General features: G+C 48.9%; 1 protein-coding gene across 1 annotated transcript; it reads left to right on the top strand.

The window, feature by feature from the left end:
- Positions 1 to 741: 741 nt before the first annotated feature.
- On the top strand, positions 742 to 8,570 carry wls (Wnt ligand secretion mediator). The gene is made up of 12 exons (XM_049746417.2): positions 742 to 989; positions 2,946 to 3,218; positions 3,967 to 4,091; positions 4,175 to 4,336; positions 4,479 to 4,615; positions 5,934 to 6,102; positions 6,191 to 6,288; positions 6,392 to 6,455; positions 6,841 to 6,984; positions 7,056 to 7,139; positions 7,206 to 7,374; positions 7,852 to 8,570. Exons 1-12 carry the CDS (start codon positions 884 to 886, stop codon positions 7,959 to 7,961), a joined length of 1,641 nt encoding a protein of 546 aa, XP_049602374.1. The 5' UTR covers positions 742 to 883; the 3' UTR covers positions 7,962 to 8,570.
- Positions 8,571 to 17,857: the final 9,287 nt, after the last annotated feature.

Raw genomic sequence — 17,857 nt, 5'->3', positions numbered from 1 at the left:
TGATACTTATTAATCCAGGTAAGATGAACGACTAAAGATTATTTTCTTTGGTAGTTGACTATCATGTGATGAAATGTCTTAATTATCTAAGCAGTGGATATTTAAACACAAATGGTGCGGCAACAGATGTAGACTGACACATTTTTATTCTCTGTGGAAAAACAACATTACTGCATCTTATGGCGTCGCTGTGAAATGCATTTTCATTTGTGTTTGGATTATACTGGCCCCTGATCTGACAGGACAATTAATACCAATTACAATCTGTAAATGCAGCACATAATCACAGTCCAGAACACAGATTCAAAAATTGTACTATGTTCTTATTAACGCATGATTTTGGCGCTATCTTGTGGCATATTTCTGCATTTCAAAAAGAGTAGCCAAACATAGGATCCAAGGAAGGGACTGTGAAAAGGTGACTTTGTAAATAGTCTCAGTCGGATAACTGTACCGTAATGCAAAAAAAAAAAACAAAAAAAAAAAACAATTGATGGTGATGGATAGGAAGCAGCTGTCAAAATTGGTGAAGCTGTTACTGAATGGCTCGCGGGTCATCAAGTACAAAACAAAATAAGAAGGGACTTGGACCAAGCCTCTTTAAATAGGAGCGACACAACAAGCACGCTATGACAAACATCCAGTGGCATGCTAACCTGGATAATGTAATGCGGCGGCGCGCTCTGCTCCTCACAGGGGATAAATCCGTGCACGGTCATGTGACCCCCCCCCCCCTTTTTTTTTTTCTTCCTTCGAAGTTGAAAGGCAAAAACTGGAGCGGCGGAAGCGAGCCACTACTTTGCAACCTTCTCACACTCGTCGCGGATGCAACGACTTCGTCTCTTTTGAGGAGCCACATTGTCTATTTTCACCCTCCATCACGATGGCGGGGGCAATTATCGAGAACATGAGCACCAAAAAGTTGGTGATCGTGGGAGTTATACTGCTTTTGTTCCAGGCGTTCGCTTTCATGGTCGGTGGGTTAATTGGTAAGTTTTTTTTCGCCCCCTCCTCCTACCTTCTTATCGCTCACGTTTATGATTCTCTTTTCAGTGTCGAATGCAAAATGACGAAAGTGCAAAGTTAGTAGTTGTCAACGTGCCTCCATGGCAGTGTTAATACGCGTTTTTTGTGTGTGACAAAGAAAAGATTGTACGCGTGTTCGTTCCCCTTCTTTAGCCTGGCCTTTAAACGCAGCACGGAACTTTTAGCTAAATCACTGCTGTGTTCTTCTTTACACTAGTGATTTAAAAACTTAATTTTTTTTTTTAAAAAATCACAGGGAAGGTCTAGTGAAGTACATGTAAGAAGTATAGATAGCTTTTCTAACATTGTGAACTGACAAAGAAATCCCAAATTAGCGAATGATTCTAGAAAAATCTATCGACAACCAATCGATTATCAAATTAGTCAATGATTTCTCAATCGTTTAGATAACTTTTTTTTAATTGAAAATGGTCCAAATGCTCGAAATGTGAGCTTTTCCACAGAAATTTTCTGTAGTCTTACCTTTGCATTAATTAAAAATAAATAATGGACCAAATTAGTAAATGCATCGTAACTGCGTTTTCTCCACTGTCGATTTGTGGAAGGGTTGGAAATTGAATTTGAAAGAAATATATTTATTATTGACACTTCTCACTTGTTGTCTTGTTGATGTCATTTCGACTATACCACTATCTTACCTGTTACCACCTTACCTATAATAATATTCGACAAATCGTTAGATGTCCTAAGTTGTTGTCTCTTCTTCTTAAGTTGCAATCCTTGCATGTTGCCATTCTACATTCTTTCTATATTTTATGAATCATCCTTGAATCCAAACAGAATGCTCTTTGGAGCTCCAGCCTGAGTTCCTGATGAAATCAGTTGACGTAATTCCTGGGTGGCCCAAGTTGTTTACTGGTGCTCATGTTAAATTTAAGGAAAAAGAAAAACTAAACACTTGACTCTCATATGTATTGATTGCAAAACAAGCATACATTAAAGAATGTAGCGAACATCTGCTTGCCATCATATAATAAATTACAGCCAGCTATTTTTTGTGTTTGAATTCTTTAATCCAAATTCTCGCAATCCTCTTTACCCCTCCTCCTCCCTCATGCCATCCATGTCTGTGCTGTGCGAGGCCTCAGGCAGCATCTCTACCTTCCGCTAACCCCCACCTTGTGTGGATCTCACTCTCCCCAAATCCCAGTGGCCTCCCAGGCAGTGCTTTCGTGTTTTGCCTCTACTTTTAGCTGCATCGTAGCACGGGGACACGCACACGGCTGCTAAAGTTCCATCCCCGTCTTCAGGGGGCTGTGTTAGGTTCACTGTCAAATTTCTTCAAATCCACCCACGTTCATGCAGAACACACACAAGTTGAGCCCATTCGAAGAGCTTTCCCGGTTTAATCTGCAAACGTCCCTCTTGCTGACAAATTAGCCCGTTTGGTTCCCGTCTGGCTAAGATGGTTTTAATGACACCGGATTCCTTTGTGTTTGCTCGGTGGCCCCGGGGCACCGGAGACAATTAGGTAGAAAAGCCCCCCCCCCCCCGCACCCTCGTTTCCCAACAAACAGCTAGAGCAGGCGTGGGGTTGGCGAGCTGCGGGGATGGCCATTATTCTCAAGCCGCCGCTGGGATCGGGGGTCACTAGATAATTGAACTCCAAGGGGATTCAGATAACTGGATTTGACTCACTTTGGTGTCTGACAGTAGTCTTTGAAAATAGTAGCGCCCACATCTGTAATTGTATTAGCTTACAATCACGGTTTGAGATACTCGAAATAAAATGGCATTTGGGGATGTAAAAGAACTCCCACATTCCAATTGACTTGAGTTGTCTTTGTTGATTCGCGCATCAATGAATCTAATGTTACGGCCGATGACAAAATTTGAAATGATGGTCCACAAGAAAGATTTGAAACAAATGTTAACCTCTACTCTCTGTGTCTTCTCAGCTCCCAGCCCCACCACGGCAATCCACTACCTGGCCACCAAATGCGTGGACACCGCCAAGCACCGTCAGGAAGCCAAATGGTTCATGCCATGGGGTCCCAATCAATGCGACAAAATCCGCTCCTTTGACGAGGCCCCGGCTAAGATGATCGAGGCCAACAACATTGTGTTTGCCGTCCACATTCCTCTGCCCAACAAGGAGATGAGCCCCTGGTTCCAGTTCATGCTGGTCATCTTGCAGTTTGACATCGCGTTCAAGATGTACAACCAGATAGGTGACAAAACACATCCTTGATGATGTCATCACTCCACAGACATGAGTCTTTTATTACATGAGTCATTTCGACTGTCATTTTTATGAGTCCAGACTATTGCAGTTATTTGTATTTGAGCATACAGTTGCTCTAATTATCCTCCAACCCGAGTGTTTATTGTAAACTCAGCACTCTTGTTCAGGGTGGTGGAGTTCAGGACGCGTCACTTTGTAACACTCCAGCAGGGCACACAGGCTTTAAATAACTCCCGTTTTTATTTATTATGCACTGATTTAACGCATAAATTCACATGCTGCTTCTTGAGCATAGCATTTCTGGAGGGCAAGAATGTCGTGAAGAAAAAAAATGTTTGAATGCTTGTCATCATTTACGAGCCGACCTCTGTGGCCTGGCTTGTCTAAACAGTCATGCCACAGTAACGGGCAACTCTCCCGCACAATTAATGGGAGATTAGAAAATTCTGCTTGCCTTGGTCAACAACCATGTCTGGATCACCGTGTCGTGCCAAAGAAGAGCTTTACCCTCATTATGAGTTCCACCCACCTGCAGCACCCTTTGGCCGAGCTCCAGGAACAACACAGCTGTTGAGGAGGCTTAGTTTCCGTGGCGATGGCCACTGGACCCCGGTGGAATGTTGCGTGAAGTGAGCTCACATCTCAGGCTGACCTTACTGGTTTTTTGAGTTTGGACCACTAAAGAGTTTACCAAGTGAGCTTGAGTTCAAAGCAGCTATTCATTTTGTGTCCAGAGGACGGAGCCATGGTCACCGTTGACGTGGGCCTGGCCTACAGAGATGATACAGTCAGTGAGTGGACCGAGATGGCGCACTCATTTGAACAACGGAAGCTCAGCTGCAACTTCACCACTCCCAAGGTAAGTTTTGATTGATTTTTTATTGTTATTACAGATTGTACTTGGTTTTCAGATGCATGACAGTGTGTGTGTGCCTTTTCCAGACTTTTGAAAACGAGGGCCGTCACTACGAGTGTGACCTCCTGCCCTTCATGGAGGTCGGCAGCGTGGCCCACAAGTACTATCTTCTCAACGTTCGTCTGCCGGTTAATGAGCGCAAGAAGATCAATGTGGGCATCGGAGAAATCAAGGACATTCGCTTGGTTGTAAGTCGACTTCTTATTGCCACTTCAATGTGAGGAGCCGCTTTCCATCCAGCGCAAATTGTTCTTCTCGCGTAGCTTCCTAGAAGGATTCTTTGGACGTAAGAGTTTTCCCCGCATGTATCGCCTTGTTTTCTGTTTCAAGGGCATCCACCAAAATGGCGGCTTCACTAAGGTTTGGTTTGCCATGAAGACGTTCCTCACACCCAGCATCCTCATCATCATGATCTGGTACTGGAGGCGCATCACGCTCATGACGAGACCTCCTGTGCTGCTGGAGAAGTAAGGCCAATGATCATCATGGCGGCTTTATTTTTTCATTGTGCTGCAGCCAGAATCGTTTCCTCGCGAGGCAGCGCCCGCCGCGTTAGGCTGCATATTAACTATGAATGAAATTTGCAAGTGGGTCATGCAAAGTCTGCGCACTTCACTAAGGTCAGTAAGATAGATCGAAAATTCAGTCAGGTGACGAGCAAACAAAGTTGCTCATAGTCACCTCCTTTTTTTACATCGTTTGGATTTTTTTTTCTTTTCCTGATAAACTGAAGAAACTTTAAAACCTGAATGTTATGATAACTCCGAACACTCATAATGCCCCAAAAAAGCCAGTTTGAAGGTTCTGTCATGCTGCCACTTTAGCAATGGAGCCTAGTGAAGTATGAAACACGTTACAAAAAAATCTGCTGGCACTCAACTGACAGACTACACACACACACACACACACACACACACACACACACACACACACACACACACACACACACACACACACACACACACACACACACACACACACACACACACACACACACACACACACACACACACACACACACACACACACACACACACACACACTCGCCAGCCAGTCAGTCAGGGTGTCTTTTTTGCTCGCGGTGACTCACGGCTCATTTTCCCCAATGAGCTCTTAGGAAAGTGGGACTTGTACCCAAAAGCTTTTTGCGGTCCTACACTTAAAATGTGTGTCAAAGACAAGTTAATTTCCTTCCACAGGGATTTTCCCTCTTGCATTTCATGTATCCAAAACACTCTTCAAACCTTCATGACTCCACACACACACACACACACGCACACACACACACACACACACACACACACACCCGCAGCGTGCTCTTCACTCTGTTGGTTTTGCGCGGGGCACATTCCTCGCATACCACCCGAGTCAGGTTTCACTTGTTCACTTCTTAAAGCTTTGCTGAGGGCAATGAGTTAGAAACTTCTATTACTTCGAAGTGTCCACCTGACCCTAAATGTCCTGATGGTTCGCTTTCTTCAGTATTTCCAGCACTCATGTTTGTCATTTTATAGAAAGATTTCTGATAGCAAGTTAACCCAGATGCGTTCACGTTGGAGGTCTTCCTACGAAGGCTGTAATTATTTATTTTATAATCTTTCATCTGCTGGTGGCATGTTGGGACGTGCTGAGACCACAAAACCAATCTCCGTTTGGTCTCGTTGAAACTTTAATTGACCTACATTCATTCATTTTAGGATTTCAAGGAGAGGAGGTAGAATGTTTTCAGTTTCCAGTTCTTTTTGATCGTTTTTAATGAAAAATAAAAATGTTTTACTCTTGCAGAGTGATCTTTGCTCTGGGCATCTCCATGACGTTCATCAACATCCCAGTGGAGTGGTTCTCGATCGGCTTCAACTGGACCTGGATGTTGCTTTTTGGAGACATCCGACAAGGCATTTTCTACTCCATGTTGCTTTCCTTCTGGATCATCTTCTGCGGGGAGCACCTCATGGTACTGTGCCTGGCTCTCAACTTTTTTTTTTTTAAGCTTGGCTCAACTGTTGCTTGCTGACGAAATCTATTTTGTTGTCTTCTTCCAGGACCAAACGGAGAGAAATCGTTTCTCAGTGTATTGGAAACAAGTTGGGCCTATCGTGTTTGGGTCTTTCTGTCTCTTCATCTTCGACATGTGTGAGAGGTGAGAAAATATTATTTTCAAAAGGATGAACACAAAATATCCGCTTTGCGTTATACAGTATATGGTCGGAAATAAATCCACTGATTTGTTCTTTTTCCACCAGAGGTGTCCAGTTAACAAACCCCTTCTACAGCATCTGGGCATCTGATGTCGGGACTGAGCTGGCTGTATCCAAAACCATATTTCGGCTTTGATAGTCTCTCTCATCTGCATCGAAATATATGTACATAATTAAACGGACACCTTTGCTTTTTGAAGGTGCACTAGATTTTTCATGGTTTCTTGTTGTTTTCACACAGATGAGTTCCCTTGACTAATAAGAGGGAGGAATAATTCACTCACGCCATATGTTGGCATCAGCCTAGAATGGATGTTTTTTTGTTCTTGTTTATTTTTGGCGCTTGCTAGAATTAACATCTTTAAAAAAAAAAAAAAAAAACTAGTGCTAAAATGTCGCTTTTTCCCCAGTCCCTGATGGGAAACCCTTGTGGATGAAATGGTTAGCTAGCTAGCGAAGTGAAGCTGTTCTTCCCTTGACTGCTGCTTGCTCAGATGGCTTTCATAATAGTAGCCGGGATCTGCGCTTGCCTCTACTTCCTCTTCCTCTGCTTCATGGTTTTCCAAGTCTTCCGCAACATCAGTGGTAAGAGGTCTTCACTGCCTGCCATGTCCAAAGCCAGACGCCTGCACTACGAGGTTGGTATTGTCGCCATCGTTTTTTTTTTCCATTTGGGCTCAGAAAATAATAACCACGCTCTCATTTTCAGGGTTTGATTTTTCGTTTCAAATTCCTCATGTTGGTCACGTTGGCCTGTGCCGCCATGACGGTCATCTTCTTCATCATCAGTCAGGTAGGTGGTATAATGATCAAGTTGCTCTTTTCAGTTGTGTTTATTACGCTCAATATGTTTGTCCAGGTGAATGAAGGTCACTGGCACTGGGGGGAACACACCGTTGAGGTGAACAGTGCCTTCTTCACGGGTATCTACGGAATGTGGAATCTCTACGTATTCGCCATCATGTTCTTGTACGCCCCCTCTCACAAGCGATACGGAGACGACCAGTCAAGTGGACAAAGCATCACCGGTAACGACATTTCTTCTGTGGTCTTTCCCTCCCCCAGGATACTTAATAAGTAAATTCAAGGCAGAAATCTCTCTCCATTTTGTATTTGAAACACAGCAAGTGTTAACAAAATGAATTATTTGGTGGGGAATTCCCGGAGACTTTTTTTTTGAAAGTAGGAATTCAGTGGCTTCCTTCCAGGCTCTCAAAGTAAGGCAACAGTAAGAAAAAAAGGGTTTAGCGAGTAATGAAAAGCATTCATCTCTCACAATTCAGAGACCAATTGGAAGCATTGACATTTTTTGAAGGCTTTCCCAAAAATGCATCAACCAGCCTGATGAGATGCGTGTTTCGCACCACCGTGTTGATTTATTTCACTTAGCCTTTAGTTCTGTCGAGTCACCGGCTGCAAAAAAAAAAAAGGCAAACCTTTGTGGAAATCTCTCTCCTGTAAGTATTTCCTGGATTCCCAAACTTTGGCCGTATCTGTTTATGCAGGCGATACTGCAGCAAGCAGCGGCGAAGACATCCAGCTGACTACGACCATCACTCACGTCGACGGTCCCACTGAGATCTACAAGATGACTGGAAAAGAAGCCCAAGAGTAGCACCGCATCATCTCTGACAGCCACCCTTTATTACCTACTGTTCCAACTGCCCCCTTTCCCCACCGACATGTTGTACATAAGTTACCCGAGCAACCTGACCCGACCGTGCCTGGCCACCTTGCATGAAGCTTTCAGTCGCCAGCCGCCGCCTGTTGATCTGCAGTATTGTCAACAAGTCATTTCATGTTGGATACATTTCCATACTTGCTGTAAAACGATTTTAAATGTTGCACTCTTTTGACACCAAGTTGGGTACATGAAAGCTGCTTCATTGATCAATTAGTTCATATTGTTAGATTTCTTCTTTTTGCGCTGGAGGGATGCTATGCTGCCACTTCATGTTTTATCTTCTAATAATTTCATAGTGAAGGCCATATAACCTGTCACTAATCTCTTCCATACCAAGTAAATCATGTTACACGTCATTACATTTTTTTTTTATATTTGGGAAAATGTACAGATCACAGCCTATTTTTTATAGTGTTTCCCAACTTCAAAAACATGTATCAAGCTCTATCATGTTAAGAGTTTAGAAGTTGCCAGTAGTCTGATTAAATGTCATATTTTTTTGTTTTTTTATTGTAATTTAAATAAAAGTACTTTAACTGCGTGCATCTATTCATTTTCTACAGTGATTAAATGTCAAATTTTTAGTTTTTTTATTGTAATTTAAATAAAAGTACTTTTACTTAACTGCGTGCATCTATTCATTTTCTACAGTGTTTGTCCTCTTGAGTGTCACACAGGAATAGAATGACATCAGTGTGTGTACTTATTACAGAACACTATAGTGTTGTCTCAAGACGCCACACTCTCGCCATCTCCTGGTCAGTATTAGAAATGCTGCCAATGATAATTTCTGGGAATCCAAAACAAATGAACGACTGATGGTCGACAGTGTACCTAATAACAGGCCACTTTATTAGGGAGATATCATGGTCAAAGGTCCTCGGGGCCGCATTCCAACATGTTTTCCAAGATTCACCTCGTTAAGCGCACCTGCGTGAAAAGTTTTAGCTTCTTTCACGTTTAAAAGGAGCTAAAACTTTTCACGCACCTGCACTTAACGAGGGAATCATTTGGACACTCCATTAGGTACACCACCATTTTCAAGTGTACCTAATATAAGGCCACTTTATTAGGGAAATATGGTCAAAGGTCACAGGTGTCAAGCTCTAGTCCTCGGGGCCGCGTTCCAATGTTTTCCAAGTTACCCTCGTTAAGTGCACGTGCGGAAAAAGTTTTAGCTTCTTTCACGTTCAAAAGGAGCTAAAACTTTTCACGCAGGTGCACTTAACGAGGGAATCACACGGACACTCCATTAGGTACACCGCCATTTTTAAGTGTACCTAATATCAGGCCACTTTACTAGGGAAATATGGTCAAAGGTCACAGGTGTCAAGCTCTAGTCCTCGGAGCCGCGTTCCAATATGTTTTCCTAGTTACCCTGGTTAAGTGCACCTACGTCAAAAGATTTAGCTTCTTTCACGGTCAAAAGGAGCTAAAACTTTTCACGCAGGTGCACTTAACGAGGTAATCACACGGACACTCCATTAGGTACACCACCATTTTCAAGTGTACCTAATAACTATGCATTTTTTGTACGTGTCAAGAATGTGTATTTGACTACTTGCTCTTTATTTACAGAACGTAAAACACATAGTATACATATTGTCATTAAAAGCAGTTAACCAAATGTCAGATTTTTGTTTTCATGCCCAAAAAAATCAAAATAAGGAATAAAACACCAGACAAGTTTGAACAGGTTTTAATGTTTATTAAAATAATAATAATAATGGTAATAATAATAAAAGTAGATTTCAAACCAGCAATCTAATGTGAAATTGCAGTAGATATAATGGATAACAATATTTAGGCGTATATATGCATACACGTTATTTTAAGTGTTATAAAATCAATATGACCCAAAGAGAAGCATAATCTCCCCGTTGTTGCACAACGGCGTATCCCTTCATGCAATACAGTTCGCCGTTAGCTTGGAGAAAACGTGCATAAACTTTAATTGACCTAAGTGAGTGGTTCTTCCTTTCCTAGGCAAATCGACATACTGGCTTACACAGTTCACGTCAGGAGGGAGACTCAACACGTTCACTGACTGATCCTTTGATGCACGCATGGGAAGGAAGGCACTTCAACCATTAACTCGTTCGCGAACGGGAATGTCAGAATTCGTTTCCTCATTGATCCGTTCTCGCGATGAACTGGAAATGCAAATCACTCACTCGCTGGCTCGTTCGCTCACAGATCCGTTCGTTTAGTGTTGGTTCGTGAGTGAACGATTCATTCAAAATAACGACTCTTTCAGTGAACGAGCGTGAACGAATCCCTTCCTAAAGTGATTCGTTCTTTTTTCAGTTCATATGACTTCAACCAGTGCACATTGAAGCGGGTGCCACCTTGCGGTAAAACAAAACGAAGAAGAAAATGACGTACTTCCTGTTCATGAACGAGCCTTGAATTGCATTTCCCGTCCCTTCACTGAACGGATTTGTGAGTGAACGAGTCAGTGAGTGAGAGCGATTTGCATTTGCAGTTCATCGCGAGAACGAACCAGTGAGGGAACGAATTCTGACATTCCCGTTCGCGAACGAGATAATGGTTGAAGTGCCTTCCTTCCTTCCCATGCGTGCATCAACGGATCAGTCAGTGAACGTCCTGGCGTGAACTATGGAAGCCTGAATGTCGATTTACGATTTGCCAAGGAAAGAAAGAAAGAAGCAGTCGCTGAAACACCACTTCTTTTATGCACGTTTTCTCCAAGCAATATTCAATATACAATATTCATTGTATGTGTAAGGGAACGGACAGTACAGCCAAGTGCGTAGCGACGGACTTTATTGGAGAAGGGGATGATGGGAACAGCGGGCGCTGGAGCGGCGATCGGGCTGGAGAGGACAAACGATTCTGCGGGGGTTCCAAGTAGTCAAGCGGGTCCGTAGCTTCGGGACTGATGAGCAAGGCAGCATCAAGGGACAGACTGACACTCAGGTCTGCGCTGGCGGCGCTGATATAGTGCTGTCCATGAGCCCGTGGCAGGTGACGGCGATTCCATTGACAGGGGGGCGTGGTCCTGTCGCCGGTGGCACCAGCACGTGACAGAACCCCCCCCACAAGGGACGGCTCCCGACGTCCCCAGGAACCAAAAACAAAACAAAAAAAACAAAAAAGGAAGGCAATTCCCCGGGCGACCAGGTGGGGGGGTCAGCACACCGCCGAAACGTCCGACACCTCGCCAGACGCAGGATCGACGGACGCGGGAGCAGAAGACCCCGGTACCGGCGGGCAAGACCTCCCCTCGTCCCTCCTCGGGCGCCCGCGCCGAGGACCCGGTTGGTCCGGATGGCAGCGATGGAACTCCGTGATGAGCGAACGGTCGAGTATCCAGCGGCTCGGAACCCAGGAGCGGTGCGCGTCGTCATAACCCTCCCAGTCCACGAGGTATTGGAGACCACGACCGCGCCGCCGCGATCGGAGCAGGGAGCGGACAGCGTAAGCCGGGCCCCCCTCAACGAGCTGGGGCGGCGGCGGCGGAACGGGCGCCGGCGCCAACGCGCTCTCATGGATGGGCCGCACACGGGACACGTGGAACGTGGGGTGAACCTTCATGGACTCTGGAAGGAGAAGACGGACTGCGGCCGGGCCAATCACCTTCTGAATAGGGAACGGTCCAACAAAGCGGGGCGCCAGTTTGCGGGATCCTGCTCGCAGCGGCAAATCCCGCGTCGAGAGCCACACACGCTGCCCCACTCTGTACTCCGGAGCCGGTGTCCGGTGCTTGTTCGCCTGGCGGGCGTAGCCTGAAACAGAGCGGAGAAGAGTGACCCGGGCCCTCGCCCAGGCGCGATGACAACGGCGGACACAAGCCTGGGCCGACGGGCACGCCGCACCACGCTCCTGGTGGGCGAACAAGGGTGGCTGGTACCCGAAGACGCAGTGGAAAGGCGAAAGTCCAGTAGCCGAGCTGGGGAGGGAATTGTGAGCGTACTCTACCCAGGGAAGCTGTTGGACCCACCCGCGCTGGTCCCCGGCGGCCATGCATCGGAGAGACCTGCCCAGTTCCTGGTTCAGGCGCTCCGCTTGACCGTTGGACTGAGGGTGAAACCCCGAGGAGAGGCTGGCCGTGGCGCCGAGGAGTCGGCAGAACTCCGTCCAGAAGGTGGAAGCGAATTGAGGTCCTCGGTCTGACACGATGTCCTGTGGGAGACCGTGGTGGCGAAACACCTCCCGCACCATGATGGACGCCGTCTGCTTCGCAGATGGGAGCTTAGGCAGAGGGATGAAATGCGTCATTTTGCTAAAACGGTCCACCACCGTGAGGACCACCGTGTTTCCCTCAGAGGGGGGGAGGCCCGTGACAAAGTCGATCGACAGGTGAGACCAGGGACGCTGGGGGACCGGCAAGGGTTGAAGCAGCCCGGCCGGAGGACGAGTAGACGTCTTGTAGCGGTTACAAATTGAGCAGGCTCTGACGTAATCGCTGGTGTCCACTTGCCAGGTGGGCCACCAGAAACGCTGTGCCACCACGTACCTCGTGCGTGCCGCGCCGGGATGACAGGCCAGGCGTGAGTCGTGCGCCCATTGCAGCACGGACGACCGCAGACCTTCAGGGACGAACAGGCGACCCTCCGGGCAGTTGCTGGGGCCGGGTTGATCGCGTGATGCGGCTTCCACTTGGCGTTCGATCTCCCATGTAAGAGCCGCCACCCGAACTGAGCTCGGGAGGATAGTGGGAGGCGGATCCTGTCCCTCCTCCCCCCCAGGAAACAAACGCGACAGGGCGTCCGCCTTCGCGTTACGGGAACCCGGTCTATAGGAAAGAGAGAACTCAAACCGGTCAAAGAACAGAGCCCACCGTGCTTGTCTTGCGTTCAGCCTCTTGGCCGATCGCAGATACTCCAAGTTGCGGTGGTCGGTCCAGACGATGAACGGAGTGGTGGCGCCCTCCAGCCAATGCCGCCACTCCTCCAAGGCCAACTTGACGGCGAGGAGCTCCCGATTCCCGATGTCATAGTTTCGTTCCGAGGCCGACAGACGGCGAGAAAAGAAGGCGCACGGGTGGAGGCGATCGTCTTGGTGGCTACGTTGAGACAGCACCGCCCCGACACCCACGTTCGAGGCGTCCACCTCTACCACGAACTGTCTGTCGGGATCGGGAACCCTGAGGATGGGAGCGGATGTGAACCTCCTCTTAAGCTCCTGAAATGCCCGTTCTGCCCGTTCCGTCCATTTGTACGGGGAGGCGGGGCTGGTAAGGGAGGTGAGGGGCGCGGCCACTGTGCTGTATCCACGGATAAAACGGCGATAAAAGTTCGCGAACCCTAAGAACTGTTGCAGTCGCTTGCGTGTTTTGGGAACAGGCCATGACGTGACCGCTTGCACCTTCCCAGGGTCCATCTCGATGGATCCCTCACGCACCACATAGCCGAGGAATTTGACAGAGGAGGCGTGGAACTCGCACTTCTCCGCCTTCACGTAGAGCGAATTCTCAAGGAGACGGCGCAGCACCGCCCGTACATGCTTGATGTGCTCAGGGAGCGAGCGTGAGAAAATGAGGATGTCGTCTAAATAAACGAACACAAATTTGTCCAGCATGTCTCGTAGCACGTCATTAATCAGTGACTGGAAAACCGCTGGGGCGTTGGTGAGCCCAAACGGAACCACCAAGTACTCGTAGTGTCCGCTCGGGGTGTTGAAAGCCGTCTTCCACTCGTCTCCCTCCCGGATGCGGATTAGGTGGTAGGCGTTGCGAAGATCCAGCTTGGTGAAAATGGTGGCTCCCTGAAGGCTCTCGAAGGCGGAAGACAGAAGAGGCAGAGGGTATCGGTTCTTCACAGTGATCTCGTTTAGTCCCCGGTAGTCGATACACGGGCGTAGCGTGCCCTCCTTCTTCTTCACGAAGAAGAACCCCGCTCCCGCAGGTGAAGAGGACGGTCGTATGATACCGGCTGCCAGGGACTCCCGGATGTATTCCTCCATAGCCCGGCGCTCAGGAGCGGACAGGGAGTAGACGCGTCCTTTGGGAGGGAAGGTGCCGGGTAACAGCTCGATAGCGCAGTCGTAGGACCGGTGTGGAGGAAGAGAAGTGGCCCTGGCTTTACTAAAAACCTCCTTGAGCTCGTGATAAAACGCTGGGACATTGGGGATGTCGGAACTGTACCTCGGCGGGGCTCTGCTGAGTGGGCTGGTGGCCGCCTTCAGGCACGCCTGATGGCAGCGTTCGCTCCACTGCCGAACAACCCCCACCTCCCAGTCCAGCACCGGGTTGTGCTGCCGCAACCAAGGGTGCCCCAGTATGAGCTGCTGTCCTGGGAGGGAGAGAAGAAAAAACTGGATGGTCTCGTGGTGATTGCCCGAGAGCAGTAACTTAATTGGTTCCGTCACGAAAGCCACCTCGCCGATCAGACGGCCATCAATGGCACGTGCGGGAATAGACGGGCTCAGAGGGAGGAAGCCGACACCCCACTTGCGTGCCAGGCTAATGTCCATGATGTTCCCCTCCGCGCCGGAATCCACCAAGGCCGCCACGTTCTGGTCGCCCGCCGCGAGCTGGACGCGTGCCTGTAGCGTGAGCGTGCTGGGGCTGGGAGAGCCGGTGCTGGTCGAGCTCACGCGGATCCCCCGACGCCGCGTGAGCTCCGGCCTCTTTAACGGGCACCCCGCTACCCGATGGCCCCCCTCCCCACAGTAAAAACACAAGCCCAGTGAGGGGCGTCGACGGTGCTCCTCCGAGGGAACCCGAGCCCCTCCCAGATCCATGGGCTCGGCGGGTGGTGTGGTTGGCGGGTCCCCAGCAGACGGAGGAATGTGACCACACGGGTTTCGCGGGGACCTCCTCTCCCGATCGCGCCGCCGCGTCTGGATCCGCCGGTCTACTCGGGCCGCCAAGTCCATCGCGCCCCTCAGGGTTCGCGGGCGATCGTACGCAACCAGTCCATCTTTCATGTACTCAGCGAGTCCGTTTAGGAAGGTGCTAACGAGCGCCGGCGTGTTCCATCCGCTGCTGCCGGCCAACGTCTGGAACTTAAGGGCGTACTCTGCGACCGATCGGCTACCTTGACGCAGCGTCGCCAGTTCCTCGGCGGCGTCCTCGGCGGCGGATCCCATGTCGAACAGGCGGAGCAATTCCTCCGCGAAGGCGTCGAAGGAATCGCAAGCCGGGGCCATCCTTTCATATTCGGCCAGACCCCACAGCCGCGCCTCGCCCGTGAGGTGGGTTAGGACGAACCCGACCTTGGCTGATTCTGACGAAAACGTGATTGGCTGGAGGCTGAACATTATGCGGCAGTTCGTCACGAATGCCCTCACGTGCTTGGGATCGCCGTTAAACTTCTCGATGTTGCCAAGGCGGGGCTCCGGGACGTCCACGAGCGTCCTGGCCTCGGCAGACGAGCGGTGCGGGGGGACCGTGACAGCCGGGGACGCAGCCACCGACAGTCTCTGGAGGGCTTGGGCCATCTCCTGCTGCTGTAGCTGTTGCTGCTGACCAACCTTGATCAGGTGCCGGATGTCGGCAGACAGGCTGCTGACGGCGGTCTCGGCTCGCTCCAGTCGACTCAATGCCGTCTCGTCGTTCGCTGGCTGCATAGCGTTGGTCAGTCTGTACTGTAAGGGAACGGACAGTACAGCCAAGTGCGTAGCGACGGACTTTATTGGAGAAGGGGATGATGGGAACAGCGGGCGCTGGAGCGGCGATCGGGCTGGAGAGGACAAACGATTCTGCGGGGGTTCCAAGTAGTCAAGCGGGTCCGTAGCTTCGGGACTGATGAGCAAGGCAGCATCAAGGGACAGACTGACACTCAGGTCTGCGCTGGCGGCGCTGATATAGTGCTGTCCATGAGCCCGTGGCAGGTGACGGCGATTCCATTGACAGGGGGGCGTGGTCCTGTCGCCGGTGGCACCAGCACGTGACAGTATGTGCCTTCTTTTTGTATTGTTTACGTGAATGTGTAATATGTCTTGTCACCGTGGGATAGTAGGAAACGCAATTTGGATCTCTTTGTGTGTCTTGACGTGAAGAAATTGACAATAAAGCAAACTTTGACTAACGGCTAACTTTATTCCATGAGGGGATGCGCCGTTATGCAACAACGGGGAGATTATGCTTCACTTTGGGTAATCTTGATTTTATAACACTTATAGTAGTTTTTAAATAACGTGTATGCATATATCCGCCTAAATATTGTTATCCAATATATCTACTGCAATTTCACATGAGATTGCTGTTTGAAATTTACTATTATTATTATTGTTAATTATTATTATTATTTTAATAAACATTAAAACCTGCTCCATCCACCGGCTCTTCGTTTCATACATGGTCTCTTCCACCTTGCAAGACAAGCACAAAAGTCTCGCTGCGCCATCGCTTGCGCTTGCCGTCGCTTGCGCTTGCCGTCGCTTGCGCTTGCCGTCGCTTGCGCTTTCCGTCGCTGCACGGTCGCTTGCGCTTGCAGTCGCTTGCGCTTGCCGTCGCTGCGCGGTCGCTTGCGCTTGCCGTCGCTTGCGCGGTCGCTTGCGCGGTCGCTTGCGCGGTCGCTTGCGCGGTCGCTTGCGCGGTCGCTTGCGCGGTCGCTTGCGCTTGCCGTCGCTGCACGGTCGCTTGCGCTTGCCGTCGCTGCGCGTTTGGCACTCAATGAGGGCTGCACAACGTTTTGGAAACTCAATGATATGGCAGTACTGGGCCAGACCACTGCATTGAGGCAAGTTGTGCGAAATTCTTGGATGGAGGTTAACTATTTGATCGCAATGAGATCAGATTAGTTAACTTTAACTTACATCAGTGACTTATCGTCTTAACTCATTACAAAGAGTTAGGCAAGAAAACATGTTTCATTTGAGACATGGAAAAAAAAAATCTTTGCTGTCTTAAAGTGCATGTCAATAACCTCGACCACCATGTGGCAGTTTTCCAATACACGTGCAGCCCTACACACGTCACCATTGGTGTCCAAATGGCAGCCTCGGGGCAACTTGATCAACACACCACACGAATGAACACAACACTGCTTTGTAGCACAAAATATCAATGGCAACATTTCGTGATTGATTTAATGAACTTGTGTCAAATAATTCTGAATTTGTTTCAGTATGCAGCCCTCAAAAAACATTTCACACGTTGAAGCTGCGCAGGTCGACGCCTCCAGGGAAGCGGGTCTCCCTCAGAACTCAGCGACTTCAGATCGATGCCACAGCAGTCAGTCCGCCTCTGATCAGATTGTGTCACGTCCCGGTCGCCATCTGCAGAAACTGAAACAAATGTTAGAAACTCAAAGAGCAGCCCAAGTTAACGTCGGTCACTTGCTTACTTGATAACACCGACTAGCTGCTTTTGGTGACCGTCGCCGGGTCGGATCGAGCCGTGCGCCCACTCCCCCTTTTGCGCCCGGCCTGCAAATGGCAGAACATGCAATGAGTTGGGCGCTGCTCGCATCATGTCTTCCTCGTGGACCGGCTCGCCCAAACACCGCCCCCCTACACCTAGAGAACAAAGGACGCACAGTGGTAGGTTAGGCTTCGATCAAGCGCGACAGTGGCAGGTTAGAAAAAGACACACAATGTGACTGTCTCGCTCCAACACCTAGGGGAGAACAAAGAACGCAAGTACCACAGTGGTGGTAGGTTAGGCTTAGATGAAGTGCAACAGTGGTAGGTTAGAAAAAGAAAACGTCACAAGTCAAATTGCAAAATTGGACATTCGGGATCGGCTCGCTCCAACGCCGCCCTACACCGATGGGGGAGAACAAAGAACGCAGCAAGTACGACAGTGGCAGGTTAGAAATAGACACAAAATGGAACAAGTCATATGGCAGGATTGGACATTGGGATCCGCGTCAAAGTTCAGTTTTGTCTCCATCCAAGTCACCACGTCCTCCCCC

Source organism: Syngnathus scovelli, chromosome 17 (genome assembly GCF_024217435.2).
Source record: "Syngnathus scovelli strain Florida chromosome 17, RoL_Ssco_1.2, whole genome shotgun sequence".
In the NCBI taxonomy this organism is placed as follows: domain Eukaryota; kingdom Metazoa; phylum Chordata; class Actinopteri; order Syngnathiformes; family Syngnathidae; genus Syngnathus; species Syngnathus scovelli.
This window is presented reverse-complemented; position numbering and strand designations above follow the sequence as displayed.

Bases quoted from the DNA above. Each gene is read 5' to 3' on its own strand.
- wls (XM_049746417.2), top strand. From the start codon at position 884: ATGGCGGGGGCAATTATCGAGAACATGAGCACCAAAAAGTTGGTGATC. The intron at 6,103-6,190 runs GTACTGTGCCTG...GTCTTCTTCCAG, and splicing joins TCTGCGGGGAGCACCTCATG to GACCAAACGGAGAGAAATCG. The intron at 7,375-7,851 runs GTAACGACATTT...CTGTTTATGCAG, and splicing joins AAGTGGACAAAGCATCACCG to GCGATACTGCAGCAAGCAGC.